The sequence below is a fragment of the Diceros bicornis genome, chromosome 16 (genome assembly GCF_020826845.1).
Source record: "Diceros bicornis minor isolate mBicDic1 chromosome 16, mDicBic1.mat.cur, whole genome shotgun sequence".
Lineage (NCBI taxonomy): Eukaryota > Metazoa > Chordata > Mammalia > Perissodactyla > Rhinocerotidae > Diceros > Diceros bicornis.
Window position 1 is genome coordinate 16,918,989 of NC_080755.1, and position 24,533 is coordinate 16,943,521.

General features: G+C 39.9%; 1 protein-coding gene across 1 annotated transcript in view; it reads right to left on the bottom strand.

Moving 5' to 3' along the window:
• Positions 1-4,592: 4,592 nt before the first annotated feature.
• The window catches only part of MYOM1 (myomesin 1), a 138,018-nt gene continuing 118,077 nt past the window's right edge, over positions 4,593-24,533 (bottom strand). The window contains 12 exon segments of the mRNA XM_058556881.1: positions 4,593-5,417; positions 8,278-8,333; positions 10,100-10,122; positions 10,374-10,410; positions 12,594-12,757; positions 15,960-16,065; positions 16,156-16,194; positions 17,211-17,298; positions 18,000-18,113; positions 21,393-21,460; positions 21,748-21,807; positions 22,564-22,708. Of these exon segments, the coding sequence (XP_058412864.1) occupies positions 5,124-5,417; positions 8,278-8,333; positions 10,100-10,122; positions 10,374-10,410; positions 12,594-12,757; positions 15,960-16,065; positions 16,156-16,194; positions 17,211-17,298; positions 18,000-18,113; positions 21,393-21,460; positions 21,748-21,807; positions 22,564-22,708 (1,194 nt within the window). The 3' untranslated portion in view covers positions 4,593-5,123.

A 24,533-nucleotide genomic window follows, 5' to 3' on the forward strand; every position in this document is an offset into this window, starting at 1 on the left:
GGCCCTGGGCTAACATCCATGCCCATCTTCCTCCGCTTTATATGGGACCCCGCCACAGCATGGCTTGACAAGCGGTTCGTTGGTGCGCACCCGGGATCGGAACCGGCGGACCCTGGGCGGCCGCTGCGGAGAACGCGCACTTAACCACTTGCGCCACGGGGCCGGCCCCCTGTTCTTCACGTTTTGATATTATAAATAATATTGTGAAGAATGTTCTTGTTCAAACATCTTAGTACATCATCTCTATTTCCTTATCAGAAATTGTTTAATGCAGAATTTCTGTGTCTAAGGGTAAACATTTTAAAGATTTTTGATCCATATTTCTGCTTTTTATTCCCTTCTACAAAACTTTTAGTTATGCTGTAACTTTAAGGGAAACTATCCCAGGCCCAGGCAAATTGTGAAGGCCCAAACATTCTGGTTCAGGTGCTCAATATGTCTGCTCTTTCCCACATAAAGACCTGTTCTCTGGAAATAATCTGATAAGTTAATTCCCACCTTGGATGAAGCTGCGGGAACGTCAGTTACACAAAGCTGGGAGCAGCATTGGTGTGCACTAGTCAGCTGGCTGCACAGGGCCTTTGGCTGAGAGGTGCTTGCTAAATACTTACCTGAAGGAGCGAATGACGTGGCCCTCGTCCCTCACCCTGGGTTGGCATAAGTCATCTTTCCCACGGAGTTTACATTTTAATAGGAAGTCACCTGATGATGGAGTAATGGTTTTCTAATTATGTAATGTCAGCCAACTGTGAGGAAGTAAGGGGATACATTCTGGGCAAGGTGAGGACAACGAACCTTTCTTGTTATTTCTGGAATCTCAGTCCATAGATTGTTAACTATTCTGCCTACTCATAAGGGGAGGCTAGGGGAAAAAATCTCTCTGAAATCCCAAATTTAAGCATTCTACTCTCTGACCATGATACGTTATCTTCCGACCTACTGACTAAAATGCTTCAATTCCAAGTGTTTCTATCTCATGGGGACTACCTGTCCATTCAACATCATTTTTCACATGTTCTTCTCACCCTTCTTGCCCAGCGTTAGACTCCATGGTCCATCTCAATGAGCGCTTCCTTGCCAACCACCCTTAACTGTTTCTCCATTTTGCCTCCATTTACTCACTGGCAAAGCACCCGTCCTCCGTCATAACTACACTTGTGCAACTGAATATTGTGGACAGTTGCACAACTGTACTGACAAGTCTCATGTTAACTACGTGACACAGATTTCAAATGGGCCCTTGACACTTCCTGGAAACCCTAACACATTCCTGCTCTCTAAGATATTTATATCATACCTTTTTCTCTCTTCAATAACTAACCGAATCTTCCATCTTCCTTCTGCACCTTCACTTTCAACTGATGACTTAGCCTCATAATTCACGAAGAAAATGAAAAGCATTAGAAAGGAACTTCCTCATCGTATCGCCATTACCTCCCTACGTCTGTGCTCTTGTTCTCTGTCTCCCACCTATTAAGGCAGAAAAGAAGGGTCCCTGTTCAAGCAAAGCCGAGTCTCCAGCTGTGCTCTGGATGTCACCCTCCTTGTCTACTCCCGGGCTTCAGTCTGCACCCTCACTCTCCCCCCAGAGCACTCTCTGCTCAGTCAGCCTCATCAGCATCTTTGAACATCTCGTCTACCATCCTAGAGAACTCCCCCCTTTATTCCAAGTCCTCGGCAGCTATCACCTCATTTCTTTACTCCCCATTCACACAAATACTTCAAATAATGATCTGTACTCTGTGTCCCCACTTTTTCAACTTCCATTTTCTTTCAAACCCACTCCTAGGCTCTGTCACTAAAACTAAACTCAACGACAACTTCATCCTCACCTGGTACAGTTGACCACTCCATTCGGAGCAGGCAAACATTCTTCTCCTTTGCCTCCCTGAAACTCCCTGGTCCTCCTCCTACCTTCCAAGTCACTCCTTCCCAGTTGCCTTTCCTGGATCCTCCTCCTCTTCTGGAACTCTAAATGCTGGTGTGCACCAGGGCTCTCTCTTCCTCGGTTTCTTCTTGCCAGAGGTGGTTCTCTCTTGAAAGCCTGAAGCTGTTGGTAGTGTCTGCAGTCCAATGACTCTTAAATATCCGTCTCTCCCATGATCTCTTTGCTGAACCACAGACTTTGTCCAACTTCTTACCCGTCATATTCATTTGTGGGTCTAATAGTGTATCTCAAAATTAACATGCCCAATATGGGATGCTTGATTTCCCCATTTCTCCCTATTTTTTCCTATCTCAAGTAGTGGTACCACCACCCTTCCAGAGGACAGGCCAAAAGTCTTGAAGTTATTCTTGATTATTCTCTCTTTCTCTCATTCACTATATCCAATGCATCAACAAAACTTTATCCTCAAATTGTATCTCTAATTCGTTCACCTCTCTCCATCTCTACTGCTAACTTTAGCCCAAGTTGTCATCAATTCTCTTTTGAATTGGTGGAAAAACAATTTAACTCTTTTTGCCTTTTTTCATTTTTGTCCCTTCTCAATCCATTCTCCACTAAGCACCTGGAGTGATCTTTTAAAAAAATTAATCAATTTATGTTGTTCCTCTGCTTAAAATTGTCTAGTGGGTTCCCATTGGGTTTAGAATAAAGTCAAAACTCCTTACCCGGCTCTATATGGCCCCATGTGACCTGACTTCTGCTTCGCTTTCTGACCTTGTACCACACTTCTCCTTAATCACTGTATTCCAGGCTCACTGACCTACTTTCTGTTATTCAAACATGATAGATGCAGACCTGCCCCAGGGCCTTTGCATTTGCTGAACACGCTGCCTCTATCATCCTGTCTAAACCAGTTCAAACCCATTAGTCATTGTCCTGTTGTACGTCTTCACGGCTCTTAACTCTAAAATTTTCAACAAATTATCTTACTCTTAGTAGATATTCAGTAAATATTTTTTGAATACACGAATGATGCTGCTCAATGAAACTTGTTCACTGATTGATTCACGCCTTAATTATCTTCAATAAAGAATAAGCTTGGGCATCTATCCAAAACTGAAATAGGATTAGAGTTGAGAGAAATGTGAATAGAATTACAATTAATATATTGGCATCATTTCAGAGTCAGTCTTTTTTTTTTTTTGGTGAGGAAGATTGTCCCTGAGCTAATATCTGTGCCAATCTTCCTCTATCTTGTATATGGGACACCACCACATCATGGCTTGATGAGCGGTGTGTAGGTTGGCACCCGGGATCCAAACCCACAGACCCCGGGCCACTGAAGTGGGGTGCGGGAACTTAACCACTATGCCACCAGCTGGCCCCAGAGTTAGTCCTTTTAATTGCTATATTTGAGGTAGTTCCTGAGACTGTAATAAAATGATAATCTAGTTGTTTTTCCCCCAATCTATCTACCTCCCATATTGACAAAGCAGATCTCTGATTCCCCTCCCAAAGCAGTGTTCTCCTCACCCATTGAAGCAAAATTTGTAAAGATTGGGCAAGAATGAAGTGCTGACTGGCCACGTACCTGCTCTCTACATCTGCTGCAGTTTTCTCAACAGCCTGGCCTTATCCACATGTGTGGCTCTAGTATTTTCCCTTTCTCTGATATTCTGCATTTTATTCTGAGGGGTCTAGGTATGGATTTATTTTTTGCTGAGAATCTTAGGGGCCTCTCACTTGCTCAGCTCCTTGGCATGCAGATCCACCTCTGTTTCACCTTTTTATCCTCTTTGGCTCCCCTGCTGGTGTCCACTTTCCTTCCGGGTCCACTTGTTCATAGAGAGCCCTCTTGCTAAGGGAGGGAGAACTTTAGACTGCGCAAGTCAGTGGCCCTCTGCAGGGTCCACTTGACTCATGCCTGTTAGTGAGAGCACAGCATCTCGCTGCCGCCTGGTGTCCAATGTCATGGCAGCAGCATGGGGCACTTGGCTGGACAAGGGAACCTGCAACAGTCAGATGAGAAGCAATTTCCAGCCCCAAACTTTGCAAAGGGGATGATGTGTAGGTGCCCTCTAAACTGTATAAGGGAGTCTGTTGCCCTATCCCTGACCCTTGGCAGGAGGAAGGAGAGAGGACCCTCGTTTCAACATTACTTTTTTCCTCCAGTGGTGTGTGATTGTGACTGTGTGTGTGTGTGTGTGTGTGTGTGTGTGTGCAGTAGTTGGAGGTAGAGGTGGGAGAAGGACAAAATTTCCTAAAGCAGAATGCTGCCTGTCAGCAAGCCCTGCAAGGAGGGGCAGGCCCCAAAGCTGGCAGGTCTCCGAACTTAGAATGAAAGTTCTTTAGTGCTTTTCATTCTTAGTTGTGGGTCCTCAGTTGCCAATTCTGGCACTAGACATCCCACACCGTCTTATTATCCTTAAGTGACACATTACATTCAATTACTTTGGGTGTGCTAACAATGGAATCAACTTGATTATATGGTAAGCTACCAGATGTACAGTGACAGAGCAATTTCACATCTCTGAACCCTAATTGACCTCGGATGACTTATCTGATCATGCTATGAAGGCACTGCTTTAACTAAAAGGAATTTAAATCAGAAGCCATGCTATAAGAAGCAGTGAGAAGGACGCAGCAGAGGCCACCCAACGGAGCAGCCAAACAGTAAGAATGAGAGAAACACAGATGGGGAGGAGGAAAGGTGTGAGGACTGTTTATTAATACCAAGGAGGTTCCACATCACAAGACTCCAACAGAATGCACATCATCATCGTAACAACACACAGAACATACTGGTTGGCTTAAAGACTTGTCTCCATCTGGATAGGATGCTGAAGTACAACTGCAATCCATGAGAATTTACCAGTAAAAGTCTAGCCAAGTTCAAACTCTGCCCCACAACACTTTCTCTGACCATCCTTCAACGTCCTTCTAACTTCATTCTGGCCTTTTCCTTCAAGCTGTTTCCTAATATTTGTGTTATCAATGGTATTTTCTTAACACATAATTTGTAGATAGAGAAAAAACTATTAAAATGTTGTTAGTTGGTGCTTTTTTATATGAATAAAAGATTTGACAATTTCTCCCCCAAGCCAGCACAAAAATAGGGAGCAAAAAGCATAACAACTTCCTTACACTTAACCCAAACCATTTGCACACAGTAGCACAGGGCAGCTCAGTGCAGCTCAGCGCGGCTCTCCTCGCACGCCCTCCCGGCGGTCTCCCGTCACTTGCTCTTCTTGTTGCCTTTCTGGGCCTCTGCGGTGGCCACCCTTGCCTCCTCCTCTGGGATGAACACGCTGATAGTGAAGTCACTTATCTCCGAGCCATACTTGTTCTTCACAACCAGCCCGTATTTGCCGGAGTCAGCAGTGCTCACTCCACTGATGGTGAAGTAGGCGGTCTTGCCGGCCTCGAACTTGAGGTTGCAGTGGTCATCTGAGGCCAGAGGCTTCTCGTTCCTCAACCAGGAGACCTCTGGAGTTGGGTCACCCCACACGATGCAAGTAAGATTAAGCGCCTGCAAAACAGGGTTTATGAGAGGAAAGGAGATATAGCTGATATAATGATGGAACTTCAAGAATCCTTCTGATGGTTTGACATGGCCCAATGGAGGATAAACACAAATCTCCCAAATCAGGGCTTAAAGCTGTTATATGTATGTGCCTGTGTGAATTACAGTTTGAAATCAAACCTCAGTAGGTTTTTTGAAGGTCTCGGCTTTCTGGCTTCGGGAATGCTTATTATCAAACCCACATGAAGGAGTTTGCTTCCAGTTCCCATCTCCACTTTCACTTTCATAAACACATGGATGCCTTTTGTTGTAATGTGGCATTTTGGACTCTGTCTCAGTACAGAAATCGCATTGCCATAATCACCACCTGTTCACTTTTGCATTTCATTTGTTTCACGGAGCCCAGCTGCAGAATCATAACAGCTGCTTCGGATAATGTAACCAATTTTCAAATTCCATCTTCCTCATTTTATTTCTCCCCCCAAACCCCACCCCATCTATTGCAGTTGCAAAGGTGCTCTACCAAAATGTATTCCTATTTCCTAATATTTTATTATATTCCCATCTGTGCTGAAACCTTCTTATTTTAAAAGATCAATGTTTAGGCCTATAGTTTTACTTTACGTTGCTTTTTTGTTGAAAAATTTTTTTAGATAATTGTAGATTCATACACAGTTGTAAAAATAATAGAGAGATCCTATGTAGCCTTACCCATTTCCCCGTCACATTTTACAAAACTATAGGATAATATCACAACCAGTACACTGACGTTGATACAGTCCGTTGATCTTATTTAGATGTCCCAGTTCTGCTTGTACTCATTTGTGTTTGTGTGTTTTTAGTTCTGTGGAGCTCTATCACCTGTCTAGGTTCATGTATCTACCACCTCCGTCAAGACGCAGAACATTTCTATCACCACATGGATCTCTCGTGTTGCCGTTTATAACCACATCCACTCCCCCCACCCCCAACCTCCCAACCTCATTCCTAACTCCTGGCGACCACTAATCTGTTTTCCATTTCTAAAATTTTGTAATTTATAAAACATTATATAAATAGCATCATATAGCATGTAACCTTTTGGGATTGCCTTTTTCGCTCAGCGTAATTCCTTGCAGAGTCACCCAAGTTACTGCATATATCAATAGTTCATCTTTTTTTATTGCTGAGTAGCATGCCACGGTATGTATAGACCTATAAAGGTCATCTGGGCTGTTTCCAGTTTGGGGCTATTATGAATAAAGCTGCTATGAACATTTGCATACAGGTTTTTATGTGTACATAAGTTTTAATTTCTCTATGATAAATGCCCAGGGGTGCAATTGCTGGGTCATATGGTAAAAGCAAGTTTCATTTTTTAAGCAATTGCCAATCTGTTTTCCTGAGTGACTATACAATTTTGATTTACATTTCCACCAGCAACGTATGACTGATTCAGTTTCTCTGCATCCTCATCAGCATTTGTTGTTGTCACTATTTTTTATTTGAGCAATTCTGACAGATGTGTTATGATAGTTCATTGTGGTTTTAATTTGCATTTACCTGATGGTCAATTTACTTCACATTTTAAATTCTATTTTTGCATTTTTTTCTTCTTACTGAAATCCAGAAATTATAAGGAAAAGAACTAGGGCTCACAATATACAGGGAAAAGGATTTCTTTCTAAATATCCTTCTGAAGGGTCTTATATGATCACTTGTTACCTTTTCTGTAAGAGTGTCATTTAAAATTGGGTAGATTAAGAAATGTTTTCCTTCCATGATTAATCAGCATTTCTTACTGAATTATTCTACAAACACATTTCAGCAAGAAAAATGAGTCAAACTATTGCCATTCAACTTATCCAAATGGACCAAGTATATGATTTTGGAAACTGTGATTACTTGGGGGTTAAAACTTTTAACAAAATTCCCAAACACCTTATATGTCATGGAAAACTATTATTCATACTTTAGATTTGAGTTATAGATCACAAAGAGTTTTCACATACATTATCTCTCTTAATTCTTAGTATGACCCAGTTGAGATGAATATTTTGAACCTTATGAGGTGAGGAAAATAGAAAATAAAGTTTAAAAACAAAAGCAACCCTGCAGTAGTTGAGCTTAAAGTCAACTGTGGCCATATTTTCCACCTACAAAGAAATGCAGCTGGATGAAACCTACCTCTCACTAAGGCATTCAGAGATGCCTTGGTTTAGCATGCTAGTTCCAATCACCCATCATATGTCTTCATTGCCCTTCTGAGATGGGAAAAGGTTTTGTTCCACTACAAGTACCCCTCCCCTTATGACTGGTATATCAAACTCATTTTAATGCAACATAAGGATGAAGAAAGTGAATCCGGGTTAGAAATTATGTTCATTGCTTTTCAGAGGGATTATTATGGGACCAGGAAATACTAATTTAAAACCAAATGGAAAGAAATCAGTTTTCAACTGAAATAGAGCCTCTAGAAATTCATGGAGCAGCATATTCCCCTTCAAAGGTGAGGTATTTAATAGGACAGCCCGTTTTCCACTAGGTGTTAGAGGTTGCTTCTTTCTTCAATCACATTTGTCATAGAGTTGTGATAGAACATTTTCCGCTTCTCATGGTTTTAAAGGGTAACTCTGGAAAGAGACTAAGTGGTCTATATATTATGCCCACATCAGACAAACTTTCATCCTGATGCTTGGCCTACAAAACATTAAGATGATTGGAAAACTGCCTGCATTTTGAACCTTGTGTTTGGCTATTCTGAAGTCAGGCATAAGCAGCCAGGGCATAAGATGAAGATGGTGGGAACAAAGAAGGAACAAAGTCTGGGGCACTAGAACCCATTCCTAGTGTGGAGGAAGTGGGCACAGCAGTGCTCCATGCTTACCTTGCCCTCCTGGATGGTGACCACATCGGGGAGACCGCCCACCACCCGGGCGCGATCTGCAAGCATAGGCATTTCTGGTTAATTACTGAAATGATGAGCACCAGCAATCACACTCACAAAACCCTCCCAGAAAACTAATTTGCCAATTTAGTTTCCCTCTCCTTACAGTTATTTTATACTTGTTTTCAATATGCAATATAAGAAAATGATCCAGTGATTCTGAGTGTTAATCTTTCTTCACATATTCTGTGTGCACGGGTGCCTCTATCTGTACCTAAATTATCAGTGTGAGATCGCTTTGTCGTATCAAGACCTGCTCTATAATTTTCATGGTTATTTTCAGCTGTGGCCCTTCTGCAGCTCACTGAGGCTCAGTTTGAGGAGGCAGAGCAGATCTCTATAGACAGCTTCCAAGCCTGGCTTCGTCTCTTTTATGGGTTTTCCTATGATTAAAAAAGGTTGCATAATTGGAGGCTATATGCCAGGGAGATCTGGAGGATCATGCAGATGTGGGCTTTCTTTGAGGCCTTCCCTAGAGAGCTTCCCTTTCTTGTCTCCTGGTAGTTGTCGGTAGTGCTATGCAGGGCCGCTGTCTATGGCTGTGAGTACAAAGAGCCCAGCTGAGGGGACAAGGTGCAGGAAGGGTGCTGAAAGCCAGAGCTGACTCCCCCGTTCCCGCCCAAGCCATGTGCTCTGGGTGTGATTGCCTCAGCCTCAGGGAAGGATGCCTTTCTGTAATTCACTCAAAGCCACCCTCTCTGGCACTAACACAGTGGCCGCCACTCTCATTTTTACGTCTTGTTCAATCAATGTGTGACTCTAGATCCTTATTTCTACAATTCCCTTCTCCACTAGGTCAGGCTAAAGCTTTGAAGGAGTCTTGACTGCGTTCTCCTGCTGATTGGCTCTGACGCTCTTCCCAGCATGCTCCTGGTGCTGGCATCTGCCCCATTTACCACTAGCAGCAGCCTCACAAACCCAGGGCGTGAGTGGAGGGGGGAAAGAGGAAAAAGGAGGGGGGAAAGCAGTGCAAGTCAAAGGTTAGAAGTTCCACCCCAAGTGACCTGGAGCCACTGAAAGGGGGACGGATGCCTTCACTTCTCACTCTTCCTCCTACTTCCCTTCCATTCCAGCTCAGGACTGACTCTACAATCTCAACCCTCAGCAATTTTCAAATCCTGCCTCCCACACTGAGAAAGAACCCGAATTATTCTGACAGATTAGACCGTGAGTTCTTCTGGAAATCTCTCTGTGTGAAGCAAACAGTTGATAGGAGTTAGTAGTGAGCACATTGCTAGGTACGTAGACTTGACAGTTTGGTGTTTGTTCACTCAGACTGTGTCCAGTGAAATGGAAGGAAGGAAGCCCTTATCTGGCCTCTTTTATCCTACAGGGGCTCTTAGGAAAATGCCTGAGTACTTTTTAGGGGACCAGTTATAGTGATTTACCTGATGTCAAATTTACCAAGTTTATTCTTCCTTCTTTTCTTTAATGTATATGCATTTTTCTGATACATTGTCCCTGCTGCAAGTGGTTAACAACCTATTGTGTGATTTGCAGCCCAGAGATCTCTCAGGAAGTCTGGGTGGTAGCTCAAGTCAAGAGCTGGATGACATTCTTATATTGTACCCTAAGGCCTTCTTTTCAAAGACATTCTTACTAAAGAGACTAAATGAAAACATATGTAGAACACCTAAGATTTAAAAAACAAAAAAGTAAAGGAAAAAGTACTTCCATTCTCCTCTATCTGTAGTCATAACAGCAAAATAAAAGTTATATTTTGAAACTACGCCAGGAGTCAACGGGAAGGAGGTTTACTTACTTTTCTCGGCAATGGCAGCTTGTCTGTGGTTGAAATGAACAAACATACAAAGAAAGAAGAATTTTGTTTTAGTGTTACTTCAAAGTAGCTAACTTTGACTGCATTTCATTACCTCGGAGTCATTGTGCTGCTCAACAAAGCAGCAGGAAGTGTGACTTTTACTGCCCTTGCTGAAATGAAAGACCCTCTCTGATACTCAGATGGGGGAAGCAACACACAATGTTCCAGAGAAATTAGTGCACCCAAGTGGCATTCTTAGGAAAAAAGGACTTACTTTAATCTCTGGAATTCAGCAAAGGCGTCGTCATATGCTTTAAGAGAAAAAAAGAGAAGTCAGAATTTTCTCACCCAGAATTGAGGACTCATGTGGCTTGATTAAAATTCACAACCTGAGGTCACCGTGATCAGTTCCGACATGACTAAGCTAACTTTGAAGAAAACTGTGCCTGCGTATTCACTGTACATCTACTTGATGGACTTAACAAGAGAAGCAAATACTTTCTAGGTAGAAAATATGAAACAGTGGCTTTTAGAAGCTCTCAATTCACTGTGAGACCTTCAACCTTTCAAACAGAAAGGCAAAGATTAGCTCTGCCAAAGATAAGATGGGAATAAAGGTCTGTTTCCAATAAGGGTTGGTTGTCTAATAAGCATCCAGAGCATCAAGAAAGCTTTTCTCTTTTTAAATCATCCCACACGTCATAGCCTCCTCGCTAGACAGGTAAATGTTTCTGCTACTGGTCTGTTGTGTTACAGAGCACAAGGAGTGACTGCAATCACAGCGTGTGCCTGAAGCAATGCTCCGATGCTGTGCAGGAGATGAGACAGCAGACGAGTGAGACGAGGAAATAAGAGCTCTAGAGTTCAAAAATAGGTTTTTGTGTTTTTTTTTTCCCCTGAGCCTGCAGAGTAAGCCACTTTGAAGACTTTAGGCAAAAAGGCAGCTTCATTTTGAAATCTCTCCCATCTCATCTTTTAGCTCCTCTGTGGTCTAGGCATTATAATATTTACATCTAGAAAATATTTACATAATACTAGTCTACTTCCCTCCTTTTACAGATGGGCAAAATACACATAATTTCAGGCTTAAAGTCTGTGGAGGCCAAACCAGGCTACGAGTTCAGCACTTCTTTTTGCCCATGCCACACTGAGAAAGAGATAGGCACAGCTGAGCCAATCTTCGTTTGGTGGCGGTGTCAAGGCTGGTAAGACAACCTATAGCCTCTTGCTTACTGGAGATTTGAGAGTAGGGCTGTTAAATAAGCTTTGGTGGGCCAGAGAGTAAAAGTAAATTTTTAAAAAGTTTTAAACTTATCTACCCACTTCTTGTTTCCCTTTTTCTACTGTGTCTCAAAGTGTCAGATGGACTGCAGAGGAAGTCCCCTATCACTGCATGTATGTGACTCAGGTACCGTGTGGCCTGGAGAGTCCCGTTCCCTGCAGGAATCCTTCAGCGAGTCTTTCCAGTCATAATGGGTGGAAGGGGGTGAGGGTGCGGGGACTCAGCACAAAACAACTCAAGACAGTGCTGAAAGGCTGCCCCCCAAGTTATGAATCTATTCTCTGAGGATTAAAAACACTAAGAGTTATTGCATATTTAGACTGCCTTTTAATATATGGAGAAGTGGAAGTAAAAGTCAGTCCACAATCTCCTTTAGTAACTTCATACAGACTATTTTATTTCTTCAGGAAATAATAAGTAAGATGAAGCGTATAGTACCAGGAGAGGGAGAAATGGCACAGTGTTAATTTTTAATTTATGATTGTGCACCTTTTAACATTTTAAATTTTAATTAATAGTTGCACATCACCTTTTGTCTGTGTTCTTAGGTGGAAAACTTTTGTCCACATCTCTCATTACTTTCTTCTCCTCTTCCCTATTCTCTCCAGAACCCCTGTTCTCTCAGCAGATGACCAAGAAATCTGAGGCCATACAGATTCAACTTTTCCAACTTCCTTCTGTTCTCTTCAATATTTGTCTTTGCTTATTCACATTTACTCCCCTCTGGTTTCTGAAGAAAAATGTATCCCTGCTCCTCCCCAAAGAAAACACTTTCACCTCTGCCCTGGATCTCCAACCTTTCATTCCTCAGAACTGGGATACACCAATTATTCCCCTTCACTCACATCTTCAATCCTTCCAACTCAACTGATTTCTTGGGCTCTATGAACATGCTCGAATTTCAATCACCACAAAACTACTCTTTTTCAGTGTGTGTTCTTGCTCAAGTGATTGTAAATTAATCTGCTCTTCTTTGTAAGCATCTCAAAAGAGTAGTACTTTCTCTCCATGTTTATTGTGTCGACTTTACTTTTCACTAGTTCTCCACCCAGTGAATTCTTGCTTCTACCACCATGGCTGAATTTAAACTGATTTACTAAAATCTCCAATCACCTTTCAATAGTCAAATGTAATGAATTCTTACCACCCTTCATTCTCTTTAAAAAGCCAACTCCTCCATAGTAAGTTCTAATCTGCACAATATCCATTTACCTTGTCCAGAAAGATCCACTGTCTTCTGGTGTGTAGTTTTGCCATCAAAGAGCTCCATTACATATTTCCCTTTGTCATTTGGAGTGGGCTCATTGATCTGCAGCCAGATCTGCTCCCCAGTGACTCCAGTTTTAACTCTGTCTGAGTACTTAATAGCAGTCCCGCTGTTCATATCAAAGAAAACATCGTTATTGTTTGCTTTCATCCAGAGCTGATCTCTACTTCGTCTCTTATTGAAGGTCTTACCATAAAGTTTTACAGGTTTTCAAATAACATGGGATCCACATATGTTCTTCTGCTTCAGAGAAATTATGGGCCCTGAATCACAGAATTTGAATTCCAAGTCCCAGGGTGGGGGTAGGGGTGGGTCTCTGACAGTCTGCACATGTAACTCCCTATAGCAATCTGGAGCCCAGGGCAGCTTGCAACACCAATACTTCTCAGTGGTATTATCTTTGTTTTTGCTTGGGTTTATTTGAAGGACTAAGAGAATCTTTTAAGCAAAAAGGCCAAACTATATATTATATTACTGCATATTTCATGCAGATGGTATATGGCTATAAGTTGGATTTTACAAGCTAGTTAAAAACAGACTTAAGGAGGCTCATCTGTGGCTGACATCTATTGACATATGTGGTTACAAAGCTATTTAAAACATGTAAATATGCACTTGGTAGTAAGGCCAAGAGTAAATGAAAAGCAGAGTTGCTGCCAAAGTGAATGAGGTACCTTCTCTGTCCCTGGATGTGAGTTTCTCCCTGCGTATTCTACAGTAGGTCATGAGCAGACCCATGCATTGTATTCTTTGCAAGAGAATAAAAGCAAAGAGAACCCTTTCTTTTGTGATGTGACAGTCTAGAAATGCTACTGCTATAGATGAAGTAGGAGAAAGGTAGAGGTAGATGTACTCTCAATGATGTTAAGAGAAACTCTATGAAGAGTTTGTAAATGTGAGGAAATAAGAAAAAGAGGCAACATATGAAACTACTTTATTATAGTAATAATTATGCATAGAGAAAAGACTGGAAGCACCCCCAAATGTTCAAACTATGGCTAGGAAAACTACAGATGATATCATATTATAAACTTTTTCTAATTTGTAATATGATATTATAAATATATTTTCTAAAACAAGCATGTATTATGTTTGTAGTTATAATAAACAAAATGAACTTGAAAAAACATAGAAAAACAAAAGTATCCACAAAAAAACTTCCTGGCTTCAAATAAATATTCAGCATTTTTCTCATATACTACATTCTTTAAAAGATACTAAAAATTAAAATGCCATAAAATGTAGCGTAAAAGAACCCATCTGTACCCATAGACTTTAGTCTGAGCAATATATATGTCTTAGACAGTCAGAAAGAAAAATAGTTCTCTGCTTTGCTATAATAAATCTGCTTGGATTCTTCAATCTCTGGCTAACATGCATAATAGTACTTTACATTTGTAAAGCACTTCATGGTTTACATAGTGCCATTAATTTCATTCTCTCATTGGGTCCGTCAGTGCTATGAGATAGAGCAGGTATTATTGCTCCTATTTTATATGAGAGAAACCTGAGATTCAGAAAATTAAAGTGAAGATCCAAGGGAAGATAGGAGCAAAGACAAGACTAAAACCCATTTCAAAGTTTTTTCCCATTATGCCACATACTTACATAAAGAGAGTGAAGGCAATCAATTTGATGCCCGACTCTTTCATAAGCACATGGATACACAAAACACTCATTTAGCTGACTAGACCAAATAATGTAAGAAATTTATGCCTTGCTAATCTAATAGCAGTTTCCTCAAAACTCAACGTTCTAATTTTTTTGAACAAGTAATTCTTTTGGAGATTATGTTAAGCTTTTTGATTGATGATTCAATTAATTTATCTTCTCTTAGTCTTCAGATTGATATATGAGAATGTCCTAGATGTCACAGAGGAATTTCCTAGAATTTGATATGTTCTAATTTATAATTACTTTCCTAAAATGTATTCTGAAAGAAACAGAACAAAGGAATGAAACCTCAAGCACTAAAATTGGAATTTCACTTGTTCTGTTTTTTTTTTAGAACTCAGGAAATGAATAATAATAACAATAATAAAAACACTATTCTACATAACAGTAAAGTCATTTTAAAGAAAATACAAATGACTGTTTTGTGGGACCCAGTTCTGGTTAAATGTTCAGTCTTGACTTTTAATGCAACTTGAACACAGGGGAGTGCTTTGATGAGGGGGGCTCTGGAGCCAGGCTGCCTGGGCTCAGCCCTCCACCCACCACTTAGCTGTGTGACCTCAGGAAAGTCACCTCCCCAAGCCTGAGCTTCCTCATCACTGAAGTGAGGAGTACCTACTTCATAGAGTTGTGAATGTTAAATGAATTCATACACCTAAAGGGCTTGGAGCAGTGCCCAGCATGTTATAAATGCCCACTGAAGGGAGGATACAAATAAACATTGCTGTTTGCCTCCACCCAGGGAAGCCACAGTGACCTACTGTTCAGTGGGGCTCACAGGGACTTTGGGAATGAATGTCCGCTCCATCCTAAGAGTGGACTGAAGGTGGCTATGCTCCATCAGATTCCTATGCCAGGCTGCGGCTCTCTTTCAGCTCAGAAAATTTCAAGGAAGCACAGAGTTTAAGGACACTGTCAAAAGTGTAAATGGGAGAATTAGAAACCTATTTCAGCTCTTGGAATCCCAGAGGTAAACTTGAACAGAAGCCCTCTATAGTTTCACAAAGGGGGCCTAGGATAAAACAGATCTTCAGGCTCAATCCAGTTCAAATATATATTCCTAAAGTCATCTTGAGATCTCCAAAGCCTTCTGAGGGTGGACAAGAACTATGCTAATACCCAACTATGCCAATTGCTATAAAAGACAACAATGACAAACTTCAGCTTTCCTCTGGATTAGGCTTCCTTGGTGAATGGCCATTAATTCATATTACAGGAAATTTGGTGCCTCTTGGTGCAAGCTGCTTCAGTTTTGTTCCAGACCATAGCATGGGTTAGCTGTGTGTAGAAACAGAGGATAAGGATCTGGCTCTAGATGCCTGGCAAAGCAGCGAGAGCCCAGGCATGACCACCTGGAGGTGGAGGTTACATTCTAGAGATGTCTATGCATTACACTTCCCAGATCACAAAGACAGATGCTCTTAGCCATTACTGGCCTCACCACGTACGTACTGAGGGAAAATGCTAACCTCACACTTTTGATGTGGGGGATAGCCTGGGTACTTCTGTCCTATTCTCACCAACTTCAGACCTGAGAAGTAAGAAGACTCCTTACCTGAGAGGAACAGGGAGTTGTTGTTTACTCCCCCGAGTGGAGAAAGGATTTCTACACGGCAATTAAGTTCCCATTTACTTACTTGTGGGACCAGTTAACTTTCAGATCTTCCAGGTAGTAAGTAACAAAAGAGTACAGCCGGATGCCCTCGGCTGTGCTCTGGATTTTCAGGTCTGTAGCAGACAAAGCTGAACGAAGAAAACAGCATATTTCATACACCTGTAAGCCCATCCAGGAGAATAAGGAAGCAGTGTCGTGGTGAGAACATTTTAACTTACCTATCATTTTACATACTTCAGTCATCAGTTCTTTAAAGGCTGTGGACAGAGATTCACAGACAAAGCTTTAGGATAAAAATGCTCAATGTAAGGTCAAATCTCAAACTGTTAGTATGTGCTCTCAAAAATATCCTATCTGGTGAATGGTATTGGTCACAAGGTGAATTTGTTGAATAAGTGCTATTTTGAGGGAATAACTCAATTTTTATTGTTTTAAAAGATCCCTGCTCTTATTTTGATGTGTATTTCTCTCTAATTCTCTGTAACTGTCACTATATTTACATTCTAGAGAAAAAGCCACAACGAGATTTCCAGGAAGGTTCTTGGCTTAAGGATTCTCTTTCTTCTTAAGTCCCAGGAAGCCTAGTTTACATTAGAGGAAGTTTTCTTAGCTGTGTCATCAACTTATAATGAACTAACCATCTAGGTTCTCTGATATTTCTCAGCCTAATAATGCTTTTTGCCAATCAACACATTTAGTCCTCCCTCAACCAAGAGCGGGAGGGTGAAATCCAAATCGGGCTCCTGCTGTTTGTTAGCAACACTGTTAAAGATCTCACTCAGGAAAAAAATTGGAAGTTTGGGGTCACCTGTAGGTTTTTGTTATCATGATATATTTGTCCTTAGTAGTCTGAAAAACGGAAGTTGTTTTCTTGGCTCTACTAATAATTGAGAGTCTTCAAGTTTCACATATAAATCTTTCTCGCCACCTTTTAAGAGTGGACTGTTTTGCGATATGCTAGTCACAGTAGTTTTTGATCCTGGAACATTTTTTATAGGGTTGAAACAAAAATGATGATTTATATTGAAAACAGACCCTTAGTGGACTATGGACTATAAATTCTCCGAGGATCAAAAGTACACTTCTAATTTCTAGGAAGACTAAAAGTGAAGTATTTTTGAATAAAACAGTAGTTCACTCTGCTGGAATTTCAATTAAACAACATCTGTGGACAAAAACTCAGCATGATTTCAATCGTCAGCTCAGCTTCACTCATAATTCTGGTAACCTGTATAGAACACACAAAACAGAGCCTAGCAGTTGGTGGACTGACCTTCATCCACAAGCTTCAATCTGCTCTTATCTTTTCCTCTGTCGTCTTTCAGGATAACTTCATAAATCCCAGCATCTTTCTTGGAAAACTAAGGAGGGAATAGGTATATACGTTGCAGCTTATTGTAGCCTCAGAGTATGGTGTTTGCATTTTTAAGGCCCTGTGATTTATAGAACTGCCATCAAAACACACACTGATTAAGCACCTAGCCATGTGAGCAATGAACAGTCCACAGGTGAATCTATCCATCACCATTTGACCTGCCAGTAGTCCTGATTTTTCACCCTCTAAGGCTGTAATTAATTTGAGACTTAAAGTTTTATCCTTTACTCTGCCTTCATATCAAATATTAATGATCACATATATTTGAAAGTTATGCTCTTTTAGACAAAAAGGAGATAAAAATCTATACTTAAATGAATACCATGTCAGATTGTCTCTGTACTTTTAGAGAAGAAGCTATCATGAGGCTTAAGAGCAAACGAAGAAGAATCCACTTAACTGCCCTGCCACTCACTCATCTACGAAAAAAAGTAGCTCAGAGAGACAAGAGTTGTGGTATTTAGCCAATACTGGTTGGATATCTGACAAATCCACTCACATCACAAATGTGACAGAAGCTTTTGTCCCTACAGCTTGCTATTTTGGGTGATCTCATGGCGGGAATTTTTGGAGCAGTTAGAAGTAAGGTATTACAAATACCCAGGGCAAAGGAATACAGAATATAGTCTCTGTTTTTTGGTAGGGTACAGAACTAATATGCCACATTTCACATTTAGAGTCACCTACCTCTGTTATAAGCAGGGTACATATACCGTCCTTAAAGTCATGCTTTTCATCCACTGATATCTCCCTCTCATCTTTGTACCACACAATATGAGTCTCCTTCTTAATATTTGCCACCTAGGAGGAAAACCATAATTACGCTTCTCGAAACAGGGCGATGCTACTCTTAGGAAACTAAGTAGCTCTCAATGTAGCACTGGATAGAAGAGAAAGCACTGAACTTTGACTCAGAAGACATAGGTTTCTTAAGGAATCAATTGAAAGCTATTTCAATTGATGAGGAGTTTAAAATAAAGTGGATACAAGTGAATAAACCTAAATCAAGAGCATGTCTATTTCCAGCAGTAAAAATTGACTTTAAAATCATCTGATGGACAAGAAAAGAAAAAATAGATACATATATATTAACATACAGACTTAAATAAAAATGAAAATATGAAAACCATAGGAAGACAAATCCTATCAGATTAAAATATAGTCTGTCATAAAAACAAATGGCTTTATCAAAGGAACAGAATGAGTAGGCCCCAATATATATCTAAATATTTTAAAAAGATAAAAGAAGCTTTGCAAATAAATGTGGAGGGGAACGATGTTTAAAAAAATCTTTTTTAATTAAAATTTTTTTAGTTTTATTGAGATATAATTGACATATAATGTATAAGTTTAAGGTATACAACATAATGATTTGATATAAGTATATATTGTGAAATGATTACCACACTAAGTTTAGTTAACATCCATCAAGTATGGTTTAATAAATTAATTGCTTAGCAATTTTGAGGAAACTCATTTAAATCCTTTATCCGTATATCATATCATATCATAAATTTCAAATGGGCTAAATGACCTCATATGGTTAAAGGGATCTTGAGCTTTATCTACAATGTTTGAATTTTTTACAAAGAAGAGTATATTCTTGTATTTCTTGTGTAATTAAAATTGTATGGAAAAGTAAAGACTTCATATAAATCAAGAAAACAATCCCTAAGCCCCCACTAACTGGACAAATGTACATACAATTCCCCAAAAAGGAAATACAACTACAAAACAAACAGATGAAGAAAATGTTTAATCTCATTAAAAACAAGGATATGCAAGTTTTAAAATGTTAAAAAACTTCAGTTAATAAACTAACATAAGAACCAACACTGGTAACTGTACAGTGAAATAAATATGCACAAATGATCCTGTACGATCCTTTATGATCCTGTAAACTGGTTCCTGAATTATAGAAAGTAACTGTTACTACGCAACATTGCTTATGATAAAAACGACCCCTGATAGGAAAGCTGCATCTGGACTGAGAGGGACTAGAAATGGACTCCACAGCTTTGGGCTTCCCCGAGTGTACTGACTCTTGTAATTTGGGCATGTCCCTTGTGGGGACCCTGGAAGCTCTGCTTAGGGAGTTGTTACAAGAGGTATGGGCTCCTTGGGGCATGAGGTATTTTTAAAGCCATGGTGTTTCCCACGCCTGACCAAAGTAGCTCTTGTCTCCTTGCACCTGAGCTATCTTCTGGGGGTGGCTAAGGGAATAGCTCCCGATGTGGACTCCCGCAAGAGAGGAACAACTAGCACTGCCTTGCAGGCAAGCTGCAGTTCTTGTCCTATATTCTTTTGAACAGAATAGTTCCAAGTGGGGCCCATGATAGTCTCATGAGTTTGACTGTTTAGCTGCTTCGTTAACTATAACAAATATGTAAATTGCTAAATGTACACAAATTGCTATAATAATGAAACAAAGAGCTATAGGAGGACAGGGGAAGGTTCATTTTACCTGGACTGAGAAGGGGAAGGTCTTACGGAGGAGATGACTGAGCTGGGCCTTGAGAAGGCATTTTGTCAGAGAAGCTGAAAGAAGGCATCCATTCCAGGCATTGGAACAACATAAATACATAATGTATGAATATTCATAACCTATTTTTAGGCTCCTCTTGGTTATTCAGAATCTGGGTAAGGAGCTGATTCTCCTGAGGAAAGCCATCAGGACAGGACACCAGAGCTCACCTCCCAGAAGGTTAGTGCAACAGGTAGTACAGAAAGGAGGATGAACATGTGGGTCTCTGGGAAAGGGATGGTTTACAGGGCAGGAAGGTTAGAGGAGAAAGTGAGTGAGGGGCAACACAGCGGTGGACAGCCAGGAGGAGAGAGAGGCAGTGAGGGTTTTAGCTACTGCCTAAGAAATTGTTTTTCAAGAAGCTTTGCCATTTTCTGAAAGGCTAAAACCTAGAATTTATTTTTCTTATACATTTCTGGTAGACTGCTGTTTTTCTGAATTTCATCAGACCTAGAATAGACTGGGGCACTTGGGTTCTGGCTTTTATAATGACAACTACATTCCACATGCCAAACCCATGCTTCTACTTTGGAGTCACTGTATGTCATCATGACCTTACACTCCAACCTCATCCAGCAGTTCCTTATCTAAAACATTTTGATGACTCACCCAGTTGAAGAGCACCATATGCTGAGGTACAAAATAATTTAGAATGCAATATGGAATTTTCTTTTTCTAAATCTTTCCAAAGGCCTAATAAGACAATTGGTTGTGAGCTACAGACTCTTTACCAAACCTCTCCTCTCAGCACAGTGGTTTCAGAACCAGCAGCAGAGCTGGCCAATACTCAAAGGTATTGTTGGGCCAGTCATACAATGTAGATAGGAAACTGCGAAACTTCCATGGAAAAATATGTAGCTGGAATGACTTTGGAATAGATCTACCGCTTAGAATGAGGATTTGGCCTAAAACAAAGACAACGTGAGATTCTTCTGAGATTAATCATTTAAAAAGTGGGGGGTGGAGAGATGACTAGGTGGAGCACAGAGGCTTTTTAGGGTAGTGAAAATACTCTGGATGAGACTATAATAGTGGATACACGTCATTATACAGTTGTCCATGCCCACGGAATGTACAACACTAAGAGTGAACCCTAATGTAAAATATGGACTTTGGGTGATTATGATGTGTCAATGTAGGTTCATCAACTGTAATAAATGTACCACTCTGGTGGGGAATGTTCATAATGGGGGAGGCTATGCATGTATGGGGACAGGGAATATATGGGAAATCTCTGTACCTTCCCTTCAATTTTGCTGTGAACCTAAAACTGCTCTAAAAAAATAGTCTTCATGAAAAAAAAAGAAGAGTCTGTTCTTATTAACTAGGGCATGGGTAATGAATAGGAAGGATCATCTTGCTTTCCCATATTTTATGTTGTTTTATTTTAAATGTATCTTACCAACCAACAATTACTGTAACATTCAACAGTAAGGTTGCGTTGCTTATCATTTTGGTTCAAATAGAGGAGATGAAAAATTGATCTTCCTCTTCTCACATTCTATTTTATCTTTATTTCCCTTGTATCAAATATTAAACATTTATTTACTTCTTACCTTGCATTTCAATAGTACATTACATTCACCAGTCACTTCCCAGCTCAAATACTCAACAAAATGTGGACCTATAAAATTTTAATATCAGCAATCTATTAATCACAAATGCAAAATCAAAGCTCATTCTTAAATTCTAAGGTGATTTATGTTTGAAGTGAAATTTTAAAAATTCAAGATTTAGTGTTTGAATATTTTAAATGGATACATATTTAATAACAAATATTTTCAATTATTTTTTATTTACCAAGGCATTAACATAAACTATAACATTCATTTTAATTTGTTAGAGAAATAATCTTGGAATATTTTGTTCAAGAAATTAAAGCTTTTCTCCTTCATCACTGCCTATTTTTACCTTGTTTCCTGATCCATTCTTGCCGCTGGAATTCAGCTTCTTTCTGGAGGTTTTTATAAACTAAAAATTTAAAAACAAGGAAGTATGAAATTGAGTTGAGTGGTATAAATGTACATGCTAGTCACTGTGCTGAGTGATTTATGTTCATTATTATAACACTCATACATCATGACCACCCTATTCATTTTCCATCTTCATAGATGAAGAAATAGGCTTAGAAAGGTTAAGTTATTTGTTCAAGGTCATGAAGTTAGGAAATAGTGAAATAGTCTTGGATATTGCAAATCCAGAGATTGGGCCAGGCTTTCCATGGCTTTGTTAAATGCCACGTTTTAAATCTTGGTGGTTTCCACAATGGCTTATGGCAGCTGACATACAATCTAGTTGTAATGTATGATTAATTGATTTGGCATATACTACTCCTGCATATTTTTCTTCTTACTTTAAGTAAGTTAAAGTAAGTACACATTATAAGATAGTACCATAGTTCGTTTCTGAGACACATATACCGTCTTGGTTGTATTGCCATCTCCTTCACTGGAGAATTTTAGTAATAAATACTTGTTTATATACGAGATAATTTAAGTGCAGTCTTGCCTGTGGGCCAGGGATAAATTTGGTGTCCTTTTAAATCAACTTTCATTTCTATGAAATGAAATACTATGGAAAGTATTAACTGAAAACTGTATTTCACACATTGGAATCCAATCAAGAAACAATTCTTACTACTTTTCCCATGACGACTTTTGTGCCGTGGGGTATTCGCATTGAAGGAAGCAGCAAAGCCCTCCAGTTAACGTTCCACATAATCCTTACCATCTCCAATGAGAACAAGAGTAGAATGGCCAGTCGCTCTTCCGTCTTGAACCTGGAAAGTATATGTTCCCTCATCCTCATCCTGTAGCTTTTCCATGAACATTTCAATCATACCAGTATTTCGATCAATATGCATCTTATATTTCTTCAATGTGAAAAGGAAGAGAGAAATCAGTGAGGTAGATACGATGACAATAAACCTGATCAAATAAACACAAACTCCAAAAAATCATAATTTTAATAAAATTTCTTGCTAATATGTTTTTTTTAGATGAGCAAGGTTTCAAAATCTTGTACCCAGGAAAAGGAAAATATTATGTGGTATATATGACCTCGACAAGAATTGATTACTAAAAAGTCTGAAATTTAATTTTTTACATAGAAAGTTTTGATATCCCAAGTCACAAAATGTTATCAAAAAGTTGTTTTTAGATCCCCATTTTACCTTCCATATTACATTAGTTTTAATTAGCAGAATAATGCAAAACTACAGGCAGCATGAGGGAAGTACTTGTCTCATTCATTGCTATATCCCTAGCAGCTAGCACATGCATGGTATATAACAGGCAATTAATAAATATCTGCTGAATTAATATCTGAATAAAAATGCTTACAGAGCATTTGAAATCCACCTGCTCCTAATACACTGAAATTTCCCTATTAGACTGTGCTTATTTCATCATATTGCTTAGGCAACCTTTTCTTCAGTGTAAAGATAAATCTTAGTCCCTGGGCTTACAAGCACAAGTTCCATAACGAATTTGAATTAGTGAAGTTTTCCTATAAAATGTCACAGAATGAAGGCTCAGGTCCAGGATCAACTCTGTGGTGCAATTCATGCCCTGAAGCTTCCCCTGTGGGAAGCCAGTCTCCACCTGAGACCACATTTCTCTTTGCTTTCCCTTACCCTACTTTGTTCCCTTACCCCTCCTCCTGAGAGTATTACCCCATAAATCACTTAAAGAGAAACTCTATTTCAGACTCTCCTTCTAGGGAACGTGACCTAAGACAGTAATTCCCACCCAATGAAATAGTATGATTAGAACCAATTGCAATGACAATGAACAGCTCTTCAAGTTCAGAGGGTATGTTTGTGTGTGTGAACACATGAAGGGGAGTGTGTCTACCACACATGTGCATGAGTGCTCCCTCATGGCTTTGGCAGCAGAGAGTGATGCCAACGATGCTTTTCCTTCCTCTCCACTGGCCAGGTGGTGATCACAGAAGTCGATGGGGACATTTTGAAAATAGGGAGGAGATGGGCCACAGTGGACCCATGTGTGACTTGTTCTGGCTGCACACACAGTTACTATATGAGTTGAAAAGGAATATACTGCATACTCTTCTGTAATGTATGTTACTGATTCTCCCCCTTACTAATGAATCCTCAAATGTTTTAGAAACATGCCTCGATGAAAGGAGAACAGGTTGTTAACAATGGTCACAAACCACCCCTCTCCCTCATCTTTTTAGTCTCCCATTTACGCCCGTGATGGCACAGGTAAGAGCCAGAGCCCCTAAACCCAAGCTCTTCAGTACACTGGGTACCAGCCCAATCCTGGCTCTACTGATGTCTGGGGAGGACAAATAAAGCACAGATGTTGCAACTCTATCTATAGAAACTCTGTTTACTTTAAAAAGAAAGAAACGAGTAGATATAGATATACAGAATCACCTATGTAAATAAGACACGAATAGACATACACACACAGGAGAGTAGAAAATGATCAAAAAGTATACACCAATATGTCCATCAAAAAGTTGTAAGAATTTGTGATTTGTCCTTTCTGAGTCTTTAAAGATTTTTACAATAAGGATGTATTGCATTTTTAACCAGAAAAGCAATGAAAGATATTTTTACAGCCTTTTTTCTGAGTCATTGGAACAATACAGGCCATTTCCTCCATATGAAGAACCAAGTCCATGCTGGGGTGTCTGATGTGAGTATGTGAGTTCAGGGAAGGGTGCTG